The sequence below is a fragment of the Amborella trichopoda genome, chromosome 3 (genome assembly GCF_054954075.1).
Source record: "Amborella trichopoda isolate Santa Cruz 75 chromosome 3, AtrichopodaSantaCruz75HAP2 v2.0, whole genome shotgun sequence".
In the NCBI taxonomy this organism is placed as follows: Eukaryota; Viridiplantae; Streptophyta; class Magnoliopsida; order Amborellales; family Amborellaceae; genus Amborella; species Amborella trichopoda.
Window position 1 is genome coordinate 60,959,862 of NC_142338.1, and position 25,703 is coordinate 60,985,564.

Consider the following 25,703-nt stretch of genomic DNA (forward strand, 5'->3'; position numbering starts at 1 on the left):
AAAAATAATAATAATAATTCGATCATGGATTACAAGAAAAATAAACAAACATTTCGATCATGGATTACAAAAAATTCGATCATGAATTACAAAAAATTCTATCATGGGTTACAAAAAAAAAAAAAAAACAAAAAATTTGATCATGGATTACAAAAAAACAAAAAAAATTCGATCATGGATTACAAAAAAATCGATCAAGTATTACAAAAAAATCTATCATGGATTACAAACAAACAAAAAAAAAAAACAAAAAAAGTAAAAAAAATTTCCGTACCGGACTCGCCGATTCACTGTACGGACTCGCCGATTCCGTACAATGAATCGACAATTCACTGTACAGAATCGTCCGGTTTTCTCTAGAACCAGACGATTCCCGTTTTTTTCGCCGATTCAGTCCGTCCACGGCGATTCCCGAGTCGAACCGGGCGAGTCCGGTTCGACTCGGCGTTTTTTTAAACACTGGGTGAGAGTATGCATTGGGTTTCATCAGGAAAGGGAATGGGTTTGCATGACAACAAGAAGAGGCTCCATTTGATTCGCATGAGAGAGTAGACAGAGAGAGAGAGAACGACCCTTGGTTTGCATGATAATAGAGAGAGAGGCTAAGTTGTGCATGATGGGGGCTTCAGGTGGCTCCACATTCTTTAGGACATTATGAAAGGAAAAGTAAGATTCCTCAGTTGACCACTGAGCTCACTCACTGTCGAGTCTAGAGGAGGGAGAGGAAGTAGAGAGAGAAAGTGTTCCTATGCTCTCTCTTTGACTCTACAAAAGGAACCTACAAAGCTTCTCTTCTGAAAATTGCAGAGAGAGAGAGGAGAGAGACATTGATTGATAGAGAGAGAGAGTATGAAGCAGAGGTTGGTATTTGCAGTGAATGGGGAGAAGAAAGAGGTCTTTAACATACACCCATCTACCACTTTGTTAGAATTTCTTCGCACCGAAACACCCTACAAAGGAGCCAAACTAGGGTGTGGAGAAGGTAATTTCCCTGCTCTCTTTTTTTCTTTTTCTTTTTCTTTTTTCTTTTTACTTTTTTTCTCTTATAATCATAGATTAAGGCCTTGGTTAACGTTGGAAAATGGAAACTCTGTTTAATGTGCTCTTTTTTAGTTATTTTTTACTGATTGTCATATCTTGGTTGCCAGTTTTTAGCTGGTAAATTAAATGTTTAAGTGAATTTTTTCCTGTAAATTTTAGTTTCCTTTTTCTGGGTCAGTAGATACTTTTCATAATTTATATATTGGATATGAGCTTTTCTTTAGAGAGAGGATTTGAGCGTTTTCTTACAGAGAGAAAACAGTACAAAGAGCTCAGATTGTTTCTGTCTATGTGGGTCATCTAGGAAATGAAATTTTGTGTAATTATATTAATCCCCACAGCTAAAGAGATCATATATGTACACATTTTGTTATTTATTTTGATAAGTGGGAAGACACGGCCTTCTGTTTTGCTTTCTTTTGTCTGCAGAGAAGGTATGTTCTTTTTTATAATATTGAGATTTAACCAATGTAAGTATTAGTTGATATGTATTGAAATTGCCAATAAAATCCATTTGGGTTATTTTGAAATCGGAGAGAAATAATAATTTGTTTTCCCTGTTACATTTGTAATGCTTTTTCCAACTGCAGGAGGTTGTGGAGCTTGTGTTGTGCTTCTTTCAAAGTATAACCCTGTAAATGGTGATGTGGAGGATTTCACAGTGAATTCATGCTTGACCCTTCTGTGTAGTTTAGATGGTTGTTCAATCACTACAAGTGAAGGACTTGGAAATTGCAGAGATGGATATCACTCTGTTCATCAGAGAATTGCAGGTTTCCATGCGTCTCAATGTGGTTTTTGCACTCCTGGAATGTCTATCTCTCTCTTCTCAGCGCTCATTAACGCGGATAAAACCTCTGGATCCAAGCCTCCAAATGGGTTTTCGAAACTCACTGTTTCTGAGGCGGAGAGGGCTATAGCTGGAAACTTGTGTAGGTGCACCGGTTATAGACCTATTATCGACACTTGTAAGAGCTTTTGCAGAGATGTAGACATGGAGGATCTTGGTTTCAACTCCTTTAGCAAAAAGGGAGAGCCTTTGGATGTGAACAAGTTACCTCCTTATAATCAACACAAAGTCTGTACCTTCCCTGAATTTCTCAAGCCTGAAACCAAATTAACTTATGAATTTAGTGAGAGAAATTTGAATCTTGTGGATAAGAATGGAATGGATGAACTGCGAGACAGGACTTGGGCATCCCCATCGAGTATGAGAGAGCTTCTCAATGTATTGGCATCAGAAGCAAATGAGAATGGAGCTCAAGTGAAAATAGTTGCCGGAAATACCAGTTCAGGTATCTATAAAAGACCTGAGACTTGTTGTAGGTTTATCGATATTAGGCATATTCCTGAGCTTTTGGTAATAAGACGAGATGATTTAGGGATTGAAATTGGGGCTTGTGTGACTATTTCTAAGGCCATTAAAGCTTTAGATGAGGAAGTTTCACTTGGGGCTGCATCAAGCTTGATTTTCGAGAAAATTGCAAATCATATGAACATAGTTGCTTCAAAATTTATTAGAAATACAGCTACTGGGGGGTAACTTAATTATAGCCCAAAGAGATGAGTTTCCTTCAGATATAGCAACTATTCTCCTTGGTGCTGGTTCATCAGTCACAATTCAGACCCCTAGAGAAACTCTCTCTCTAACATTAGAGGAGTTCCTTGAAACGCCTCCATGTGATTCACAAACTTTACTCATTAGCATTCAAATACCAAGTTGGAATCAATTCCACTCTCCCTCTAAAACCAATGGTAGAAATGGATCAGAAAGAGAGAAAAGATTGATGTTCGAGACTTATCGAGCTGCTCCATATCCACTAGGAGGTGCCTTGGCCTATCTTAATGCTGCTTTTATGGCTGAGGTTTCAGTGGATGAATCCAACGGGGACCTTGTTTTGGGTAGTCTCAGGTTGGCTTTTGGTGCATATGGGACTAGACATGCTATGAGGGCAAAGAAGGTTGAGGAGTTTTTGGAAGGAAAGTCCCTTACCCCTGAAATTTTACTTGAAGCTATTCAAATCCTTAAAATGTTTATTTTTCCAAAAGAAGGCATCAGAAAATCTGGCTACAGGTCAAGTTTAGCTGTTGGGTTTCTCTTTGATTTCCTTTCTCCCCTTGTTAAGGGTTTGGCAGAACCCAAGCAAAGATTAAAACTAGAGGAGCATGATTTATTTGTAAGTTCAAAAATTCAAAACAAATCACAAAATGGATACACTAATGCTGTAAAGGGTGATTCTTTTGATATTAAGCACCATAATGGTGTAACTAATTGCAATAGTCATAAGGAGGCTACTACAAATGGAGGGAGCATAAGTGTTCATGGTCAATCCGCTCAAAGTTATCTTTCGAAGAAACCAACATCATTTTTTCGATCAATGCAAATGGTTGAAGTTCATGGGGACTATGGTCCAGTTGGCCTCCCCACAAAGAAGGTTGCTACTGAGATTCAGGCTTCAGGTACTTCTTTGCCCTTCAATTTTTTTCCTTATTTTCTTTTCCAAAAAGGCCATTTATTTCAATTTTCTGTATTAAATTCTGCTGTAATATTATGAATTGTACAGAAAAATTGAGGTAACAATGGCATTTTGGTTAGGTATGTACTTAATAGTTGAATTTGGTAGTTTAGACTATCTTTGTTATTTAAGTAGAGCAAATTGTGTCTTGCAGGATGATAGATGTACTTAATTGTTTTTTGCCTGTTAAAAAAGATGAAGTTTTATACATCTGTCATTTTTTAAAAAGTTCTTTTGGTGTCAGAAAAGTATTGCGAGGGTTATTTTACATGGTCGGAGTGCTCTAAAGAATTTATTCTTTATACCAAAGCACTCCCAATAGAAGCTACTAGTGTCTACTATTGCACATAGAGATGGCTGTATGTAGGTGATAAACAAGTGGGCCCAACCCTACCCTGGTCTGGGTCTAGATGATGCAGGTTATGTCCTGTTTGGGTCGACATGAGTCCAGGTCTAGACCCCCACCCCTCTCTCTCTCTCTCTCTCTCTCTCTATATATATATATATATATATATATATATATATATATATATATATAAAAGCTTGTAACGTTACTTGTAGAAGTAAGGGTGCAGTAATCTACATGGTTCATTTTAGTTGGATGATGTAGCTTTGACATATCTTTTAAAAAAGTGTTAAATCTACACCGTACAAAAATAAATGACCATGTAGACTACTGCAACCTTTCTTCTACAAGTAATGTTGCAAACCTTATATGAACTTTTTCCACGCACACACACACACTTGCATATATATATATATATATATATGGGTGCAGTTGGCATACGGATGCATCCGTAACTATAGAGGTAAGGTACACCTTCAAATTTTATCATGGTATATAATTTTGATGTAAAATGTTCTTAGGATTATTTCAAAATCTATTTTTATATCTAATTATAAAATTTTAGATTTTAAAAATGGATAAAATCAAGTAGATTTATAAACATATGAAGATCTTGAAAATGGATAGTGTAGATAATATGTTGTAAAATGCACTATTTCTGAGACTTAAAATCTTTTTATTTTTCATGGTCATACATCTCGATGTTGAGATAATCAATCAAAGGGTTTTTCAGCATTAAAACTATATTTTCCGATAGATTTTTGAGGTGCGTCCATAGCTATAGAGGTAAGGTTGCAACCTTATATAAACTTTTTCATATATATATATATATATATCAACTTGGACCGAAATAGTTGTCATAAGGCTCAGATGATGATGATATCATTTGGACTTGTCCCAACATGTTGGATCTGATCGATCAAGACCCAACCAAGTCTACCATGGCCTGGTCCAGGTCAGGTTTGGCCTCACTTGTTTACACCCCAGCAGTATAGTAATATTGAGATACGATAGTGGTGGTAAGAGGTAGAAAAACTGTGATGGCAAGTATCATGTTGGAATGGGAATCTCTAATCTTGGCCAATTATCTCAATGGGGACTCTAAACTTTTATACAATGTTATTCATGCTTAAAAACTTATTTGTCGAAAATCTTATTATTTTGTATGTCCCAAACATGCAGGTGAAGCTATATATGTTGATGACATACCTTCCCCAAAGGATTGCCTTTATGGAGCATTTGTCTATAGCCAGAAGCCTTTCGCTAGTGTAAAACATATTGAATTTGATTCCTTAATGGAATCTCCAGGAGTAGTTTCATTTGTTTCAGTTAAGGACATACCAAAAGGAGGAGAAAATATAGGCTCTGAGTCGATATTTGGGAAAGAAACCTTATTTGCCGATGATCTTACAGAGTATGCAGGTCAACCCATCGGTGTGTTGGTAATTTATGAAACCCTTTACTTCCTCTCATCCCTTTATTTTGGGAAGAACTAGTTTATCATTCATTGTATCATGGATTTCGACCTCTTTATCCCCTTTTGATAAAGCCAATACTATGTCAATTGAGCTGTGGGACATTTGTCTTTCATCTTATAATACAGGCTGTTATATATACATATATATAGTCTGTGTTTCCTATATGGTTATGGTAGATTCTTATTATTTTTCGTATTCTAATTATCATCTAACTAATATTCCTTGCTATTTTAAGGGCATAACCTTCTGTCTATCTTCCTAAACAAGAAATTTGTCTCTTCATTCTGTTCTTATCTGACTATGGAATACTGATTTCAAAAAATTTAGTTAATTTGCCTACTTGTTTAGATAGCAGAAACACAAAAACATGCTAAAAGAGCTGCCGATCAAGTAAAGGTGTACTATGATACCAGTGGTCTGAGACAACCTATTTTATCCGTAGAAGAAGCAGTAGCTCAATCTAGTTTTTTCGAGGTCCCAGAGTTCTTTTGCCCAAAGCAAGTGGGTGATTTCTCAAAAGCACTAGCTGAAGCAGACCACAAGATCCTTTCTTCCAAGGTACAAGATGAGAGAGGGGTGAGATTGCTAGTGACCGACTGTTTCATAGTAGTTGTTTAGAGAGATGCAATACGAATTGCTAACCAACATGTGGCAATAGTTGTGTGTGTGAAGAGAGAGAAAGAGAGAGGGAGAGATTCACTGCCATTGAGTCATGTTTCTTATCTCGAGAGAGATGCAATGCCAATGCCTGACTTGTTAAGAGTTGTTTAGAGAGAAAGAGAGAGAGAAAGAGAGAGGTGTTGCCAACGGCTGACTGATGCACGGTAGTAGTTTGCAGGTAGAAATTGGATCTCAGTACTATTTTTATATGGAAACACAAACAGCACTTGCTATACCAGATGAGGATAACTGCATTACCGTTTACTCTTCAACTCAAGTCCCAGAGACAACCCAGGTTGTTGTCGCGAAATGCCTAGGTGTTCCGGAACACAATGTCCGCGTTATTACGAGAAGGGTGGGTGGAGGCTTTGGTGGAAAGGCCTTTAGATCCATCCCTGTGAGTATTCATCACCAAATCCAATTAGCCATTTAATGGAATTCATATCTTTATTGTAGTCTTTCACTATAAATATATTTGGCATTGCATTTTTGGGTGATTCCTTACTCTTTTGCAATGCATAGTCCTTTATTGCATGCTTCTCTATTGATGTCTATTATCTCCTTTGTTTGGTAGAGGGCTTGGATGTTAATAAGGCTCATATTTCTTATGACGGTTGCCTTAAGTATAGAGTGGAGTTCGTACTTCTTTATGAAAGATCAAAATGCTTATAAACTTTTCTCAAAATAACTAATTTCAAGTATTATAAAATGACCCCAAGACATCATCTTCCTTAAAGCAATCTGAAAAGACTGGTATACACTTCATTGGATAGAACTCCTTCCATATATATATTTGGACGTGGATTCTGTCAGCCCACGGGCTGACTGCTACAGTATCAGCCAATGGTCAGATTCAATCCGGGCTGATCTGACGGTTACAATCTCATTTCACATTTGAATTTTTATTTTATTTTCTACAAATCCAAATCACTTGAAATTTTAGGTATTCATTCTTCTCATCAACGCACCTAATAAAAATATAAAAAAATAATAATAATTCGTAAAATATAAATTGACCAAAATACCCCCAAAATATTTCAGGGGTATTTTGGTCAATTTATATTTTACGTATTATTTTTTTTATATTTTTATTAGATTCTTTTATTTTTAAGAATAAAAACTCAAAATTTCAAGTGATTTGGATTTGTACAAAAAAAAATGAAAATTCAAACACGAAATGAAGTCGTGACCGTCAGATCAGTCCAGATTCAATCTAGGCCATTGGTTGATACTGTAGCTATCAGCCCGTGGGCTGACAGGATTTTTTCCCTATATATATATATATATATATATATATATATATATATATATATATATATGAAAAATGCTGAGAGTAGCCCACTAGCTCATATGAGCCCAACTGCCTAGATTGAATCTAAGCCAATCTGATGGTCACGATCTCATTTAGTGTTTGAATTTTAATTTTTTTTCTACCTATCCAAATAACTTGAAATTTTAGGCTTCCATTCTTCTCGTCAAGGCACACCTAATAAAAATATTTTAGAAATAATTCGTAAAAATTAAATTGACCAAAATACCCCCGAAATGTTTCAAGGGTATTTTGGTTAATTTATTTCTTACAAATTATATTTTTATATTTTTATTAGATTCTACTATTTTTGTAGAATACATATCTAAAATTTCAAATTATTTGAGGAAAACAATTAAAATTTAAATACGAAATGTGGTTGTGACCGTCAGATCAACCCAAATTCAATCTGGACTATTGGGCTCATAAGAACATATATGTTCATATAAGCTAGTGAGCTAATCTCAGCATTTCCTATATGTATATATATATATATATATATATATATATATATATATATTTATTCTTTTCATTTTATGATCCTTGAGTTAATTTATTTTGCAAATTTCTTTTAAAAGGATATTGCGATGAGATTTTGCTTCCATATTACTTAATGATAACAAAAAGAATGGTTTATTAGGTGGCTGCTATGATAGAGTAGCTTTAATTGTACAAGTATTTGAGAGCTTCTCTGCACTCTTTGAAACTCCTGTGGGCTTTTAGGTTGCAGTCGCATGTGCACTTGCAGCACACAAATTGCGACGCCCAGTTCGTATGTACCTCGATCGCCAGACTGATATGATAATGACTGGGGGAAGGCACCCAATAAAGGTCACGTACACAGTGGGTTTCAATTCCGATGGGAAAATCACTGCCCTCCATTTTGATGCATTGATAGATGCTGGAATATCACCTGATACAAGCCCGATCATGCCCAAGACCATTGTCAATGCATTGAAAAAGTACAATTGGGGTTCTCTCTCTTTTGATTTCAAGGTGTGCAAAACTAATTTCCCGAGCAAATCAGCCATGAGAGCACCTGGAGATGCTCAGGGCTCTTTTATAGCCGAAACCATCATTGAACATGTGGCATCATCTCTTTCTATGGATGCCAATTCCATTCGTGAAAAGAATCTCCACACTTTCTCGAGTCTCAATTTGTTCTATGGAGACAGTGTAGAGAATGCCGCTTCATATACTTTACCTCTAATTATGGACAAATTGGTTTCATCATCGTGTCTCAACCAGAGAATCCAAACTATCCAACAATTTAACAGTATGAATAGATGGAAGAAACGGGAAATCTCTCTCTTACCCATTATTTACGAAGTGTCTCCAAGGCCAACACCAGGACGAGTGAGCATTCTTAATGACGGTTCAATAGTTGTTGAGGTGGGAGGAGTCGAGATAGGCCAGGGGCTTTGGACCAAAGTGACACAAATGACTGCTTTTACTCTCGGTCAGTTATGGAAAAAAGGAAATGAAGAGATTTTGGAGAAGATTCGAGTTGTTCAATCCGATACAATAAGTTTGGTGCAAGGAGGGTACACAGCTGGAAGCACCACATCTGAATCGAGCTGTGCTGCTGTGGGGCTTGCTTGCAATATCTTGGTCGAAAGGCTTGCTCCCATCAAGGCAAATTTACTAGGCAAAATGCAGCTAGTTTCATGGGATGCTCTGGTTCGTCAAGTACGTACGCACAGCAAGCTCTCCCTCCCCCCCCCCCCTCTCTCTCTCTCTAGTGTCTTGGATTTGTGCGAGTCATGGCAGTTTAATAGGCATCTCATTGACATAGAAGGACAATTAGCTTACACTGCTATGATCAATAATGGTTAAGCATAATGACTTCATCCAGTTTTCAGAAGAAAAATGTTGGGAATCAGCCGAGTCTCGTTGGTTCCCATGGTTTTATCGTTAATTATATTTGGAAAATTTATCAAAAAGCACCCAAGAGATGAACTATTTAACATTTCACTCATTATTTTAATTTAATTTCAAAAGTTCCATCAAAGAACACTAATCATGACTTGGAATTTTAAGCACTTTTCGATTTTGCTCCTCCTTCAAAGTTAAGTGGTTTCTAAGGAAACCACTTAAATCATGGCCTGATATTGCACAAAGACCATCTCTATCTAGGTGTTTAAGTATTCAAAGAATAGTTTCTTTTTAAGAATTTATCAAAAAGCACTCAAGTTTTGGGAGAAACTTTCTCATAATCACCCGAATCCATTTTTCCATGAAGTTCCAAAGTGCGTGTTGGAGTTTTTTCTCTTTTAGGTTGGTCTTTAGGTTGAATGTGAAACATCCCCAATTTTGAAATTCTAAAAATATTCCTAACAATGGTTTTACACAAGGTAGCAAATGTACATTATGTTCCTGCAGGAGCATACAAATTTTTTCAAACTATAAAAACATAAAGTGCGTGCTGACTTCCAAATTAACTTCGGAAGGAGAGGCAAGATTGGAAAGTGCCCCCCCTAGAAATTCTAACTCATTATTCATGTTTTGTGATAGAATTTCTTAAATTAAATACCGACCACTTTGAAAATAAATTTGAAAAAATGGATGAGATATTAAGTAATTGATCTCTTGGGTGATTTTGACAAATTCCGCAATTCTTTCCGAACTTGGCATAGACTCGGGCTACAGATCCTAGGAGTCTCGACCCGAGTCCTTAACTTTAAAACACTGACTCCATCTTTCCATCTTGTAGGCACATATGCAGGCAGTGAACTTGTCAGCAAATGCATATTGGACCCCTGATATGAGTTCAAGTAGTTACCTGAATTTTGGTGCAGCTGCAAGTGAGGTGATTCATACATGCTTGTCTTAGTCTCATTTTTGTACAGGCATACGATATCAAATCGTTTGCATCAGAAGTAATTAATGAATTATTGTTATATCATAATAGGTGGAGATAGACCTTCTGACTGGAGCTACAACAATTTTAAGAACAGATATCACTTATGACTGTGGAAGAAGCCTGAACCCTGCTGTGGATCTTGGACAGGTTGTGCTAGATAATCTATAAATGAATTTATAAGCCCACATCCCATTACTTACATAATTTACTTTAATGTTTTTACATGCATAGATCCATGTTTCTGTATAATTTTGTTGCTACCCTTATCGATATCGGGATGAAACTTTTAAACATCTCTAACACATGCACACAAACACGTACATTTTGTGTGTGTGTTTTCCATGTTCATGAACTTACACTCCATGGATTTTTCACATAGATTGAGGGAGCGTTTGTTCAAGGAATCGGATTCTTCACGCTTGAAGAGCATGTTGTGAACTCTGAAGGGATGGTGGTATCAGATGGGACATGGACATATAAGATACCAAATATTGACACCATACCCAAGCAATTCAATGTCGAGTTCTTTAGCAGCGGCCATCACAAGAAACGAGTTCTCTCATCTAAAGGTAAATACTATTCTTTCACAACTATTCAGTAATGGGGTTTGCAATCATACATTATGGTTGTTTTGTTGCTTTTTCTTTTTTTTTGGTTCAGCATCAGGAGAGCCTCCATTGCTTCTGGCTGTTTCAGTTCATTGTGCTATGAGAGGCGCCATTAAAGAGGCTAGGAAAGAGCTTCAGTCTTATAAAACTAGCTCAAATGAACAAATTGGAGAAGACTGTTCAGCCATCTTTAGAATGGACACTCCTGCGACCATGGATCTGGTGAAGAGGCTGTGTGGGCTGGAGAATGTTGAGAGATATTTACAGAGTCTGGTCCATCACCATTGAGAAGCTCTCTCTCTCTCTCTCTCTCTCTATATATATATATATATATATATATGTAAAATACTTGTAGAACAGATTAATGTATTAATTTATTCATCTTTAACATGCGACAATCATGTCCCTGTGTTTGATGTCTGTAATATCCGAAGAGAATTGGATTCCTTGGTCCACAGCTTAAGTTAGCATGGTTATATTTATGGAAAAAGAAAAGAAAGAAACATTTGGGTTTTTCATTTTTGGGAATATAGCATTGATAGAACAAAGTGCTGCAATGGAACAGATAAGCATAGTACTCTTTCTGATGACTCACAAAATATACTTATCATTCAATAAAATTTGTCTCTTGTCTATGAAAAAAAATAGAAGAAAACATCTTGGCGAAATTAAATTAACTGATGGAGTGGTGGCAAACTTGGCTATATAGCACACTCGATGCATTTTCAGGCTTAAGAGCAAATCCCAGATGGGGTGGTAGCAGTCCCCATTAACTTAGATCTATACAACACTGAATGCACTTTCAGGCTTTAAGAGCCAATCCCTTTTAACCGTTGTTCATATACTTTCAAGTGATTGTATATAATGAGAACATTAATCTTTAGTACAAAGAAATCATAATTTTTTTTAGCCATTAAATGTAAAATCCACTAGATAAAAGTGTTGCAACATTTGAGAAATTTATTTTGAACGTTGTGCCTAAATAATGACACATCATCAACCACCCGAATTCAAATCTAAGGGTTTAACTCTAATTATGACCCCCTTATATAAAAAATAAATGGTCTCATTGTAAACACTTTCTACTTTTCAAATGCCTAATAGTTACTTTCAATCTTAATGGCAAATCCCTTTAACCTGGCCATATACTTTCAAAGGCCTAATTAGTTTTCAGGTTCATGAGATCCTCAATGAGCCCACTTTCATCACCTTTCTCCTTCAATCCTTTAACAACAAGATCAACATGGAGATCTCTAGGTATAAATCTCTTGCCCACCATCACTCTAACCAAGTTACCTGCTTCTTTGAAATGGCTCTGTTCACATAGGCCAACAAGGAGTAAAGAAAAAATATCTGAATCTAATGAGCAAGACTGTTTTTCCAATTCAAGACACCAAACTAAACCCTCCAAGTAGCTCTTCTCGTCACAAAGCCACCTAATCCAAGAGCTGCAAGCCAATTCATCAAGCACAATCACACCACCCAACATTTTCTTCATCAGTTTCTCAGCATCGACTGTGTTTTTTGTTCTCAGCAGAGAGAGAAAGAGGGAACTGTAAAACCACTTTTCTCTTCCTAAGAAACAACCCCTTTGAACCAATCCATCAAAAGCTTTATAGGCTTCATCCATGCGCCCTTTTTTACACAGGCCTGCAACAATGGTGCTCAGTGTTACTCGATTTGGCATGCACCCATTGTCCACCATTGTGTTGAGGAGAGAAAGAGCTTCTTGAGTTCTTCCATTTTCACAAAAGCTTTGGATGAGAGAGGTGTAAGTTACCACATTTGGGGTGCACCCATTTTCTCTCTCTTCCATCTCTCTGAAAATCTCCATTGCCAATTCAATTTTACCAGCTTTACAAAAGCCATCTATAATGGTTGAATAGATACAAACAGTTGAGGGGCAACCACGGCCCTGCATATCAACAAGAAGCTGTCGAGCTTCTTCGAACCTATTCGATTTGCAAAACCCCTTTATCAGAATGGTATACGTGATCGCATCAGGAATGAGACCAAGCTCTAACATCTCTCTAACCATGGCCTTGGCCTCCTCAACTTTGCAATTAAAGGTCTCTCTCACCCCTCCAAGTTTTCTCTCTCTACCCACTTCTCTCTCAATTCCAACCTCGCTCTCCCCTCCAAACTTTCTCTCTCCTCCTTTCTCTCTCTCTCCTCTCAGTAAAAGATGGAGAACGATGTTGTAGGAAGCAATATCAGGCCTGCAATGGAAATCCTCCATTCTTCTAAGAAGACCAATAGCTGGTTCAAGCAATTCAGCCTCTTTGCACAGAGCGAGAAGAACCCAAAAGGAACGAGCAGTGACCAGAACGCCCTCTTCTTTCTTGTAATCATCGAGGGTCTTGGCCAAAATCTCTGGTTTCTCAGCAATGGCGAGGAGCTTACAGGCGTTCTTGTAAATGGAGGGCGGGTGCCTGTAACCCTTTTGCTGGCCTGCCCATACAAAGAACCTCAACCCTAGAGCTCTTCCATGGCTCTCTGGTAACGAAGAAGAGGAACATTTTTTTAGGACAGCTACAACACAAGAGGGAGCGAGTTTTGCCCTAATTTTGCAGAGGGATCTCTCGAAGTTGGGTTTGAAGCAATGGTTCATCAACTCTAACCAGTATTTCTCTGCGTCTTCAACCGAGCTGCTCTCTGCGGTGGAAATGGTGGTAAATGTCGATGATGAGTGTGAAAAAGGAAGCCATGGTTGCCTGTGCAGGGACCACCATCGCCTGATGATCATGGTACCATTCTTCCTTGCTTGTGATGGTTTGCAAAGAATTTATAGAGAGAAAAGTTAGAGATGTGTGTCCGAGTAAGTGATTTGCAGCAGAGAGAGAGAGAGAGAGAGAGAGAGAGTATCTGGATTTATGAAGGTTTAGAGAGAGAGAGAGAGTATCTGGATTTATGAAGGTTTAGAGAGAGAGAGAGAGATTCTCGATTTATGAAGGTTTAGAGAGGGAGAGAGTTTGTTTCTCGATTTATTGAGCTCTAGAGAGAGATTTTCGTTGCTCAAATTATTGTGAGAGGAGAGAGAAAATCGACCAGTGAGGCAAGTGGCGCGAATGCCTGAAATTTTAAACACGAAAACCCGCCCGGTTGATCGAACCCGCTCGTAACCGGTTCCTCTTCATCCACGTGAATCTGTTGGATCGGACCGGTAACAGTTTGGCCAAGGCTGTAAACAAGTTGAAAAGATGACAAAAATTGTGAATGTAAGCTTTTTACATATGGACAGGATAAAATTAATTTAATGAAACCGGTCGAAAGCGGTTCAACCGGCCTAATTGGTAAATCGGCAGCTTCAACCGGCTTAATCAAGCAAGCTTTGGATGGTCAAAAATATGTTTAAAAAAAATCTAATAAAATATAAAAATTATATTAAAACATGATTAAACAAAGCACATCCAAATAAAGTTGAAAATTAATGGAAAAAAATAAATTTGTGCCCAGCGGTACTTTTGATGTTTTTTTTAAAAAAGATGGGAAAATATAAAAATAAGTATTAATGGCCAAAAAATTTTCAATATTTTCCAAAATGATGAAAAACATTAAAAAATATATTATAAATAAAATATCTTATTTTTGGGATTTTATATATTTTTTAAAAAAACAAAATACCCAACCAGTTCACCAAAACCGGCCGAAACTATAATCGACTATTCGTCGGTTCCAATCTAACCGACCGGTTACAATTTGAGCCGTTCGATTTTTCCTACATTGGGTCTTACTCCCCTCAAGATAATAAAACGAAACTTTAAAATATCATCGTAAATTGTTTTTTAATATAAGGTCTCCCACCTTATACTAAACTAGAATATGTTGTTTTGATGCCTCAATATCCTCAAATAGATCTTGTCAAAATCAAGATGCATGGACATAAGAAAAAAAACGGATTTCAAGTTTTGGAAATAATATATCTTATAAAGTATTTTTGGAATGTCAATTTTCAATATTTCATAGATTTACTCTATCTACACCATTTTTTAAGCTTTAAATTTTATAATTAAAAGTGAAAATATATTTGAAAGTTATGACAAAGATTTCCAGTACTGAAATCACATTTCTTGAAACTATTTGAAGGTACACTACACTTTAATTGTTTAGAGCCTCGGCTCTATACAAACCGCACCCTTTTTTTTTTTAGCCCTTGAAGATAAATTTTCTTAAGTTTTTGGTGCTTGAAGATAAAAATATTTAATATTTTTCCCTCGAAGATAAAAACATTTTGCCTTAGAAGGCAATTTTATTTTATTTTTTTGTTTGCCTTTGAAGATAAAATATTTTTTAAGAGAAAAAATTGATAAAAATAATAATTTCTCACTTGAAAATAAAAATATTTTGCCCTTGAAAACAATTTTGTGTTTGTCCTCGAAGACAAATCTTTTTTCTAAGAAAAAAAAGGAAAAAAAATATATTTTATTTTCTGTTCTTTAAAGAAAATAAATAATTTATTTTTGGCCTGAAAAAATTTTGGGAGATCAAAGAGAGTGAAGAACCACCGGCTTAGTGTTATAAATAATTTATTTTTGGCATAAAAAAAATTGGGGAGATCAGAGAGTGTGAAGAACCATCGGCTTAGTGTTGGAACTCCAACTTGGGCGTACCGCAGCAAATTAACCTCTTCAATCCCTCTCTTTGAGTAACCAAAGTCTTCGATCCCTCTCTTTAACCAAAGTTAATCCCTTCTTCAATCCCTCTTCTTTGAGTAACCAAAGTTAACCTCTTCAATTCCTCTCTTTGAGTAAGACCAAAGTTAACCCCTTCAATCCCTCTCTTTGAGTAAGACCAAAGTTAACCCCTTCAATGCCTCTTTTTTGAGAACCGGCAGCTTACTTTTTTTCAAAGTAATGGCGAAGAGGACCGAAACATGCCACTCAGGTACAAGATATTGTCATTACCACCTGGACAATTAGATATCCAACCCGCAATCGCAACAACCCAATTGCATGAGCAGAGCTCTACCAACTGAGCTATATCCCCCGGGCCAAATGTAGCATGCATGAACAAGTTAGATGCTTTTTCTATTCCATGGCGCAGCTGGGCCATCCTAGACTTGAACTAGATACCTCGCCTGTGAAGTAAATCATTGCACCTTCGATCCAACCAATTGGGAGAGAATTAATAGATTGCATCATGACGCTTAAGGACACGATCTAAAAGGTCGTTGTATCGAGTAGTTGGGTCATAGTCCCTTACCATAAAAATAGCTGCATGTGCAACAGCGCCAACTATGAGAAATCCACCGATCCACATGTGATGTATGAACAACGAGAGTTGTGTACCATAGTCAACAGCTAGATATGGATAGAGGGGCATACAATACATATGGTGAGCTACAACAATGGTTAAAGAGCCTAACATAGCTAGCTTAAAAGCTAATTGAGTATGCCATGACGTTGTTAAGATCTCATAGAGACCTTTATGACCCTCGCCTGTAAATGGACCTTTATGAGCCTCTAAAATCTCGTTTAGGCCATGACCAATTCCCCAGTTGGTCCTATACATGTGACCAGCTATCAAGAAAATAATTGCAATAGCCAAATGATGGTGTGTAGTATCGATCAGCCATAGACCCCCTGTTACTAGATCTAATTCTCCACGAAAAGTAACAAATTCCACGTATTTTGACCAATTCAAGGTAAAAAATGTGGTTGATCCCTACAAAAAGGAGTTTGATAGAATATGGAATAAGGATATACAAACAAGAACCAATCCCGATGAAAAGGCAGAATAAATAGAATTGGTAAGTAATACTACTCCTAAACTTCCTAATATTATACATTAGCCCAAAGATACCAAAAGAATATCATGTATTGGTCCAAGTAAATCCATGACGTGTGAAACAATAAGTCAAAATATTTCTTAATCTTACTGACAAGAAAAAAAAATAAGAGGTTACCATATTTTGTTTTTATTTTTCTTTACATTCCTACTTTACATTCCGAATTGAATTTCTCTTAATTTTAATGAGTTGTGGACTAATATGGGCAAAAGCCTGACGGAGCAATGCCGCGTGAAGGTAGAAGGCCCAAGGGTCATGAACATATTTTCTCGGAGAAGAAGAAATGACGATATTCGAGGAATAAGCATCAGCAAACTCTATGTCAACAGTCCCGGTAAGACATCGGATGCAAATGTTATCCAGAATGATTGGGCGTAAAGAGTATGTAGGTGGCTTTTCAAGTCCGACGTCAAATCCTATGGCTCAACCCTGGACAGGCGGTGGAAACTACCAAGCTAGAGTATGGTAGGGGCAGAGAGAATTTCTGGTGGAGCGGTGAAATATGTAGAGATCGGAAAGAACACCAACGGCGAAAACATTCTGCTGGGCCAACACTAACACTGAGAGATGAAAGCTAGGGGAGCGAATGGGATTAGATACCCTAGTAGTCCCAGCCGTAAACGATGGATACTGGGTGTTGTGCGTATCGACCGATATTGCTCATCATCGTTTAGCCATTGCATTTGTTTTTTCGGACGAAGCAGTATCTTGTACCTGCGATTAGAAGTGTTGTTAATTTCAGTTTTCTTATGAACCTCATTGGATTCATAAGAAAATAAGTCTCAAATAGACAAAGGGGGGAGTAACTTATTGAATTTATCAAATAGAACCTATTCAATAAATTTCTAAATAGAAAGTAAAATTCTAGTATATGAATGATTTAATGATTTCCAAGTTTTTGAATAAATTCATATTGTGTCATACCTAAAATCCATTGATTATTGATGTTTTCTTGCTTTGGAAGAGTCCACACACAGAGACTATGAATCAATCAACAGATCTGATTCTTCAAAAACATCATCAAAAGCAAAAGAATAGAGTAGTTTGCATCGGAGCAAATGATCAATTTTGTCATTTCTACAAATGTTGACTGGAGGAATTCCCAACTCTTATAATAAATAAATGGGAGTTAATATCATTCCAACTAATTATAAGTAAATATAGAACCTCCAAAAACGTGGGCTAAGCCAACTAGTCTTGCTTGAACAATGGAAAGGCCCACAAGTTTATCCCTCCATCGAATCAAATTAGCCAAAGGTGTGCATTCATGAGCCCATGCTAGAGTTTCATTCAATTCCTGCCAATATCCTCACCAGGAAATTAAAAACATGAATCCAGTAGCCCAAACCAGATGACCAAATAAGAACATCCATGCCCAGACAAATAAACTATTTATACCTAAAGGGTTATATCCATTGATAAGTTGTGAAGAGTTTAACCATAGATAATCTCTTAACCATCCCATCAAATAAGTAGAAGATTCATTAAACTGTGAAGGAATACCCTGCCATAAAGTGATATCCTTCCAATACCAATAAAAAGTAACCCATGGTATTTAACATCCAAAAAACTGCCAAATAAAATGCATCCCAAGCCGAAATATCACAAGTACCACCTTGTCCTGGACCATCGCAATGGAAACTATAACTAAAATCTTTCTTATCTGGCATGAACTTGAAACCACGTGTATCTAAAGCACATTTTACTAAGATCAATGTAGTTGTATGCAAACCTAGAGCAATAGCATGATGAACCAAGAAGTCTCCAGGATCTATTGTTAGGAATAGTGAATTACCATTCTCATTAATATCATTCAACCAACCAGGTAACCATAAGCTTCGACCAGCATTGAATGTTGGGCTGTTCGTAGAAAATAAGAGTACATCAAATCCATATGAAGTCTTACCATGCGCGGATTGTATCCATTGGGCAAATATAGGTTCGATCAAGATTTGTTTTTCTAGAGTACCAAAAGCAAGCATGATGTCGAGTCCCAAAGTATGGAAATCCAAGAACAAGCTGGCCCAACTTAAATGAGATTTTATAGCTTCTTTGTGGTCTAACATTCTTGCCAATACATTATCCTCGTTCTGTTCTAAATTGTAATCTCTAATGAAGAATATACCTCCATGATCAAAGGCCTCTGTCATGATGAAGCCTGTGATGTATTGGTGATGAGTATATAACGCAGCTTGAGTAGTAAAGTCTTGTGTTATGAATGCATAAGGAGGTAAATAATACATGTGTTGAGCTACCAAGGAAGTAATAACTCCCAAAGAGGCTAGAGCAAGATCTAATTGAAAATGAATAGAATTATTGATTGTGTCATAAAGACCTTTATGTGCCCATCCCAATCGACCCCCCGGAGGAGTATGTGCTTTTGAAAGATCTTTTATACTATGACTGATCCCGAAGTTAGTTCTATACATATGATCAGCAACGAGAAAAACAAATGCAATTGCAAAATGATGATGAGCAATATCGGTCAGCCATTGATAATGCAATAACTAAATGATGATGAGCTATTGCATCATTCAATCCCTCTTCTTAAAGACCATAACCCCTTCAATCAATCCCTCTCTTCGAGTAAGACCAAAAGTTACCCCTTCAATCCCTCTTCTTTGAGACTATAACCCCTTCAATGAATCCCTCTCTTTGAGTAAGACCAAAAGTTAACCCCTTCAATCCCTCTTCTTTGAGACCATAACCCCTTCAATCCCTCTTCTTTTAGACCATAACCCCTTCAATCCCTCTTCTTTGAGACCATAACCCCTTCAGTCCCTCTCTTGGAGTAAGACCAAAGTTAACCCCTTCAATCCCTTTTCTTTGAGTAACCAAAGTCCAAAGTTAACCCCTTCAATCCCATTTGAGTAACCAAAGTCCAAAGCTAACCCCTTCAATCAATCCCTTTTCTTTGAGTAACCAAAGTCTTCTCCCTCTCTTTTAAGTAAGTTCTTTGAGTAACCAAGGCCTTCAATCCCTCCCCTCTCTTTGAGAAAGAGAAGTAGAAGGTGTTTTTATTTGTTCAAATAGGAGGGGGGGGGGAACCACTAGACAAACCATCCCCAGTTTTCATTTTCATTTGTTCAAATAGGAAGGGGGGGGGGGGGGGGGGGAAACCATTTTCATTTGTTCAAATAGGAAGGGGGGGGGGGGGGGGGGGAAACCACTAGACAAAACCACCCCCAATTTTCATTTGTTCAAGTAGGAGGGGGAAAACCACTAGGCAAACCACGCCCAGTTTTGGAAATGTTTCGGGTTTTCAAACAGGCGAACCCACCCGGATTCGACCATGGTATCGCATGTGATGGTGATATAAAGGAAACCTACATTTTCAGAAGGAGCAATGAGGGATGTTTTTGGAGTTGCTTACATTTCGCATTACAAGTTTTTATTTTGCACAACTTCAAAATTTTAAAAGTTATGTTTTATTTAGTCAATTAAAAACCTCAGATATCTATTGACTTTTAAATTTCATTTTCTAGGAAATTAAAAGCTTTAGGTTTTTTGAAACTGAATTTTTATTTTTATTTTTTTGGCTCTGCCATGCCATGCGTTAAAAAAGATCGAAAACTTCATAATCTCTCTTTTTCTATTTGTGATGGAAAACGTCGTAATCTCAACAACCAAAGTTGACAAAGCCTTGTGCTTTTTGCTGTGTCATGTGTTGAAAAGAGATGGAAAACTAGATGATCGTTTTTTTTTTTTTAGTGCGATGGAAAACTTCAAAATCTTTACCACCAAAGTTGCCAAAGCCTAAAAAATGATGTGAGGCGAAAGAGGTTCCTAATTTCGAATTCTCAAAATCCCAAGTTAGGGCAATTGGGAATAAAAAATAGACATTTTGGAAATTAAAAATAGAGGATTACGGCATAGATGTATTATTTACATTTTACGGGAGATTTTGTAATTATATATATCCCTAATTTCTCAAAATTAGTATGCACATACAGGAATAAGAAAAAATGTCGAGGGTAACAAACAGTTGAGAGAGAGTGGTAGAGGAAGTAATGTGGACACAAGAATAAGACACCCACGATCGGACGCAACGAACGTGGCTCGCTGACAATCAACGCTGTCAACAAGACACAGCATCTCTTGGATCATGACAACGATATGATATGATGTAAAGGGAGGAGTGAAGAAGAGCTACGCAATGGATCAATTGGTCCGGCCCGATTGGACCTGTTCTAAAAAATTAGGGCTTGGGCCATAGCACGAGAGCTACGCTACGCGGCTTAATAACCAGGGTCTAAGCATAGACCCTAGCCTTTAATCTTTCTTGCTTTTCTATTTCTTTTTTTTTTTTTTTTTTGTATTTATCCCCTGCTCGGACTGGCAATTTGGCACCCTGGCCCAGTCTTAAAAACGCTGGTCGGTTCTGGACACCTTGATGCAATAAGTTGGGCAAGCCTTAGGCCAAGATAGTCCACCTGGGCCTAATTGGGCTAGGACTCAGTTAGTGTATAGGGAGCTAGTCTGGGTCGGTCCAGCCCAAACCCAACCCGTTTTCTAGAGTGAGAAACAAATGATGTAATTAAAAAAAAAAAAGTAAGAGAGAGAAATCTAGATATTAAATAAAAAATAAAAATAAAGAGAAGAGTGATGAGGAGCAATGGGGCTATGTGGGCACCAACACCATCAATGTTTTTTTATGGCCTTTGCCATTGACAGCGGTGCTGCTTTTTGAAAACGAGTAAAGGGTCAAAAATGGAAAGATAAAATAATAGATAACAAAATTAAATCCCTTGAGAAACAAAAGAGAGGCGTAAAGGATTTTAATTATTTGACACCGAACACTAAGCCAAAACAAAATTGCAGCCCCGTGCAAACAACGATCCCAAGATTGCCCTCGGTGAAACACGTGCACCAAGGGAGCTCCCTTCCATATAGGGTGGGAATTGGGTCGGACCGAACTAACTGAGTCTAGGTTTGAACCCTCATGGACTCAACTGGTTGGGTGTGAATCCGTTTGACTTTGACCAACCCGAGCCAGGTCTGGGTCGGGTCATGTAAACCCCGACCTGATATAATAATATAAATACGTAGTCTATATATATTGTATAAAATAATCAGTGGGTCGGGTCCGGGTTTAATTGACTTTGACCAGACCCGGGTCCAGGTCCAGCTTATAACTAGTCGGATCAAGCCAAATCCGGACCCGAGCCCATTCACTATGATTGAAGGCTAATTTTTTAATTTATAATATATTTTTTTAAAATATCGGGTTCCTTTCAGGGCTTACCAATTTCAAACTTTTGAACAGCCCCCGAACTATAAATTATGAATAAGTCCGAATTTTCATTTGGACTGGCAAAGCTGATGTCACATTTGGATATACATGAAACTTGCGCCATTATCTCTTATCTACATATCCAAATGAAAAAAATGCGCCGTTGGGGTGAAAATACGGCTGATGCAGTTTCGAAAACTTGTATTGCGTTAAAAACCTGTTGTCATATCTAATTATAAAATTTGAAGATAAAAAAAATGGTGCAAAACTAGGAAATATATGAACACTTGAAAATGGCGACAAAATGCACCGGTTTAGAGCTTGAAATTCATTTTTTTTTGTAAATCCATAATTGTCGAGATCAAGGTCATCACTTGTAGATTTTTTTTGTTGCCGCGACAACCTTTTCTATTGAGATTTTAGAGCTCTAAACCTTTTCCATTGAGATTTTAGAGCTCTAAAAGTTGGGTCCCATGATGACCTTTCCAAACAAAAAAAAATTACTATAATGTTTGTAATTATTTTCACGTATGGTCCTCAATTGCAACTATAAAATTAGACAAATGGTTTGATAGGGCTGCAGCCCTATCAAAATAGGTAAAGCCTCACTTTAAAATGCATTGAAAATTGCAATTCAAGTACAGTAAAACCTTTACATTGACCATCTTGGCTTGAATATTATGATTTTGAAAAAAGAATACTATTTCAAGCTCCAAAATAGTGTATATTATAACAAATTATCCAGACCCTCCATTTCACCCTAAAAATTGGTGTTCAAAGATCCACAAGATCTGTACCATTTTTTTTAGTTTCAAATTTTGTTGTCTGTGTTGGAAATTGATTTTAGAGCATCACGGAGATTTCTATTGGCAAAAACATTTTCGAGACAAAGACTTGAGCTGGGGCTTTATTGTATTTTTATAAAGCCTAGGCCTTATCAAAACGTTATCCATAAAATTATGTTACCCCATGAAAAATTCTCCAAAACACTCCTAAATCATTACTCTTTTTTATTCCTTTCACTCTAAAGGGAAAAGTTTTTCTTATTCCTTTCACTCTAAATGGAAAAGTTTATATAGAGCCGAAGCTCTAAACAATCAAATTCGAACCTACATCAAAAATTTCAATAGAAGATATTGTTTTGATGCTCAAATATCTTCAAATTCATCATCGCGATATACGATGCATAAACATGATAAAAAAATGGATTTCAAGTATTGGAAATAGTGTATTTTGCAACGCAATTTTTACCGTCAAATTTCAAGATTTTCAAGTTTTCATAGATCTCTCGATCTACATTATTTTTTAAGCTTTAAACTTTATAAATAAAGATAAAAATATATTTTAAAACTATCAAAAAGATTTTCAGTATTGAAACCATATTTCACGATACTATTTGAAGGCAGGCTCTAATTTGATTGTTTAGAGCCTACGCACTATACAAACCGCATCCCACTCTAAACTGTCTGGAATGAAAGGGAAGTTATCCACGAAAAGTACCTACTTCAAAACCTAAAATTCCTAAATTTAGCCACTGGATAACGGCTATGTCAGGCTTTAAGATAATACAAATATCAAACTTTGAATATTTAAAATGAATAAAATATATAAAAATTAACAGCTATGCAAGCTTTAAGATAATGCCAATATCAAAGTTTGAAAAATCAAAATGAATAAAATATATAAAAGTTTGATTTTTCATTTGGACTGCCAAAAGTATGGTCAAATTTTGAGTATTCGTGAACCTTGCATTATTGTATCTTATCTAAGTATTCAAATGGCATTGGACTTTTAATTTTGCAAAACAGAATAAAAAAATAAAAAATCTATAAATTGTACCTACTTATCTCCATGTTTGGAACTCTATTAACTAAAGACATTTACCTCAATTACCCATAAAAAATTACCCAAACTCTCCTAAATCCTCACTACTATGTTTTCTCTCCTGCCAAAATTTCAAAAGTTAAAGAGAAAATCTCCACAAAATAATATTTTCAAACCCAAATTTGCTAAATTAAGGCATTTGGTAACGGCTAAGTTAGGATTGTTTTTTAAAAAGAGAGAGGATGTTTTACCTTAATTACCATAGAAAATTACCCAAATTCTACTATATCCTTCACTACTATGTTTTCCCTCTATCCAAAATTTCAAAAGTAAAAAAAGAAAATCTCCAGAAAATAATATTTTCAAATCTAAATTTGCTGAATTTAGGCATTTGGTAACCGCTAAGTCAGGATATAAGAACAATAATAAAGGATATTTTGCTCATTTTATCTCCAAACGATTAGAACTGGCTTAGAAGTTTAAATATGAGGCAAATGAGGTTGTTACATGTGCTTGCCACTCTACTAAAATAGGAGTGTTGTTACATGTGCTTGCCACTGTACTAAAATAGGAGTCAATTTTTTTATGTGATAAAGGAGAATAGAAGAAGAGAGAAAATGCAGTTCTCATGAGTTGGATTATACATAAAAATATGGAACTTTAGTAATATTTGTAAATTTTGTTGCTCTTATTTTCTACATTTCAAACTGCAATGCCTTGAAGTTTTTGTTTTCACTTCCACCTAGTACTTTTGGTGGAAAGATCAAACTATTATTTTGGATAAAGTAAACCATTATCTTTTTGAAAATCAAATAAGTATTTTTTATTTTTAGTATTAGACTCTCTATCTCTGTACACATATACATACATCATCATCAGAGTTTTTTCTTAAGGAAAATCGTTTCATGTGGGTTGGACCACCGCATTTCTACATATGTAGTTCACAAAGTGTAAGGCATCCATCTTAACGATGGATGCTTAAAAACAATGGAAACTAACCGTCCAAATGTTTTCTTACTATAATTATTATTTCTAATTTTTAATTTTTTTTTATTTTTTCATATTCATGATCTCCATATTAGATATTACATGTCCTTAAAAATTAAGTCTAAAAATCCATCTAAAAAATAGATTTATTAAGAGGCTCGTATTTCTACATATGCGGGCTTGGCCACATAAAAACCGGGTTCCTTTCTTAATTATAAATAAATGATAATTATCTCAATTGGCTTACAACTACATATAAACACAATGGATTATGTGGAATGAGTATCCGTTATGATATTCAGTAATTGTGTATTCTCCTATAATGTACCACATTAATATGTGAATAAATAAATGATTTATTATTATTACTAAAAGGAAAGTACTGCTTTATAAAGTCACACCTCCAATAAATTGGAAAATTTGACTCATAAAACTTGTAAATTGATCGTCTAAACCTCATTAATCATGGAAGGTCTTAAATGTAGCAACACATTCTATACTTATTATACAAGGGTACGTTCTTAAATCATGGTAAAAAAATACGATACAAAATACACTATTTTTAAAATTTAAAATCCATTTTTTTCTCATGTCTATGCATCTTGATGTCGAGATAATCAATTTGAGGATATTTAAACATCAAAACAACCTCTTCTAGTAAAATTTATGAGATAGGATCTAATTTTATTGTTTAGAGCCTCGGCTCTATATAAACTTTTCCCATTATGGGTTTGTAAACCTTCCAAATATCTTACTTTATAGAAACTAGAAAAGGTTGTCAAAATCTCGACAAATAGGTGAACTATTGGGTTTATTTGTAATTCCAACTCGAGGTCATGTATATTTTTATAAGTATTTTAAAATTAAATAAAAAATATAAATAAAGTTCTCAATTGTTCATCTTTCATGATAATATGATAAATTTTCTCAAAGATCTCTACTACATATCCCTCATTAGACCACAAAAAAAGATAAAAGTTGAAAGGATATTTTAGTAAGGGATTGTTGAAGGACATTTTAGTCAATAGCCCCAATTGACTGCTGTAGCGG

At 36.1% G+C, this 25,703-nt stretch overlaps 2 protein-coding genes and 1 pseudogene across 3 annotated transcripts; 2 read left to right on the forward strand and 1 right to left on the reverse strand.

The window, feature by feature from the left end:
* The first annotated feature begins 492 nt into the window (after positions 1-492).
* Positions 493-11,339, forward strand: LOC18421557 (indole-3-acetaldehyde oxidase). Of its 2 annotated transcripts, XM_006826302.4 has the most exons (10): positions 493-982; positions 1,632-3,501; positions 5,086-5,345; positions 5,730-5,939; positions 6,220-6,438; positions 8,074-9,039; positions 10,064-10,159; positions 10,262-10,360; positions 10,593-10,782; positions 10,874-11,339. In XM_006826302.4, exons 2-10 carry the CDS (start codon positions 2,829-2,831, stop codon positions 11,107-11,109), a joined length of 2,949 nt encoding a protein of 982 aa, XP_006826365.2. In that variant the 5' UTR covers positions 493-982; positions 1,632-2,828; the 3' UTR covers positions 11,110-11,339. The 2 variants fall into 2 exon arrangements, with proteins under 2 accessions (XP_006826365.2, XP_088718113.1); XM_088861987.1 differs by lacking the exons at positions 493-982; positions 1,632-3,501; positions 5,086-5,345 and having other exon boundaries at positions 5,801-5,939; positions 6,213-6,438.
* LOC148783011 (indole-3-acetaldehyde oxidase pseudogene) lies at positions 1,349-2,584 on the forward strand (annotated as a pseudogene).
* Positions 11,340-11,408: 69 nt separating the features above from the next.
* LOC18421558 (Tetratricopeptide repeat (TPR)-like superfamily protein) lies at positions 11,409-13,867 on the reverse strand. The gene has a single exon (XM_006826303.4). The coding sequence runs from the start codon at positions 13,565-13,567 to the stop codon at positions 11,981-11,983; it is 1,587 nt and encodes a 528-aa protein (XP_006826366.2). The 5' UTR covers positions 13,568-13,867; the 3' UTR covers positions 11,409-11,980.
* Positions 13,868-25,703: the final 11,836 nt, after the last annotated feature.

Coding starts and splice junctions, on each gene's coding strand:
- LOC18421557 (XM_006826302.4), top strand. CDS start 2,829: ATGTTCGAGACTTATCGAGCTGCTCCATATCCACTAGGAGGTGCCTTG. Junction 3,502..5,085: donor TACTGAGATTCAGGCTTCAG/GTACTTCTTTGC, acceptor CCAAACATGCAG/GTGAAGCTATATATGTTGAT. Junction 10,783..10,873: donor ACGAGTTCTCTCATCTAAAG/GTAAATACTATT, acceptor TTTTTGGTTCAG/CATCAGGAGAGCCTCCATTG.
- LOC18421558 (XM_006826303.4), bottom strand. CDS start 13,567: ATGATCATCAGGCGATGGTGGTCCCTGCACAGGCAACCATGGCTTCCT.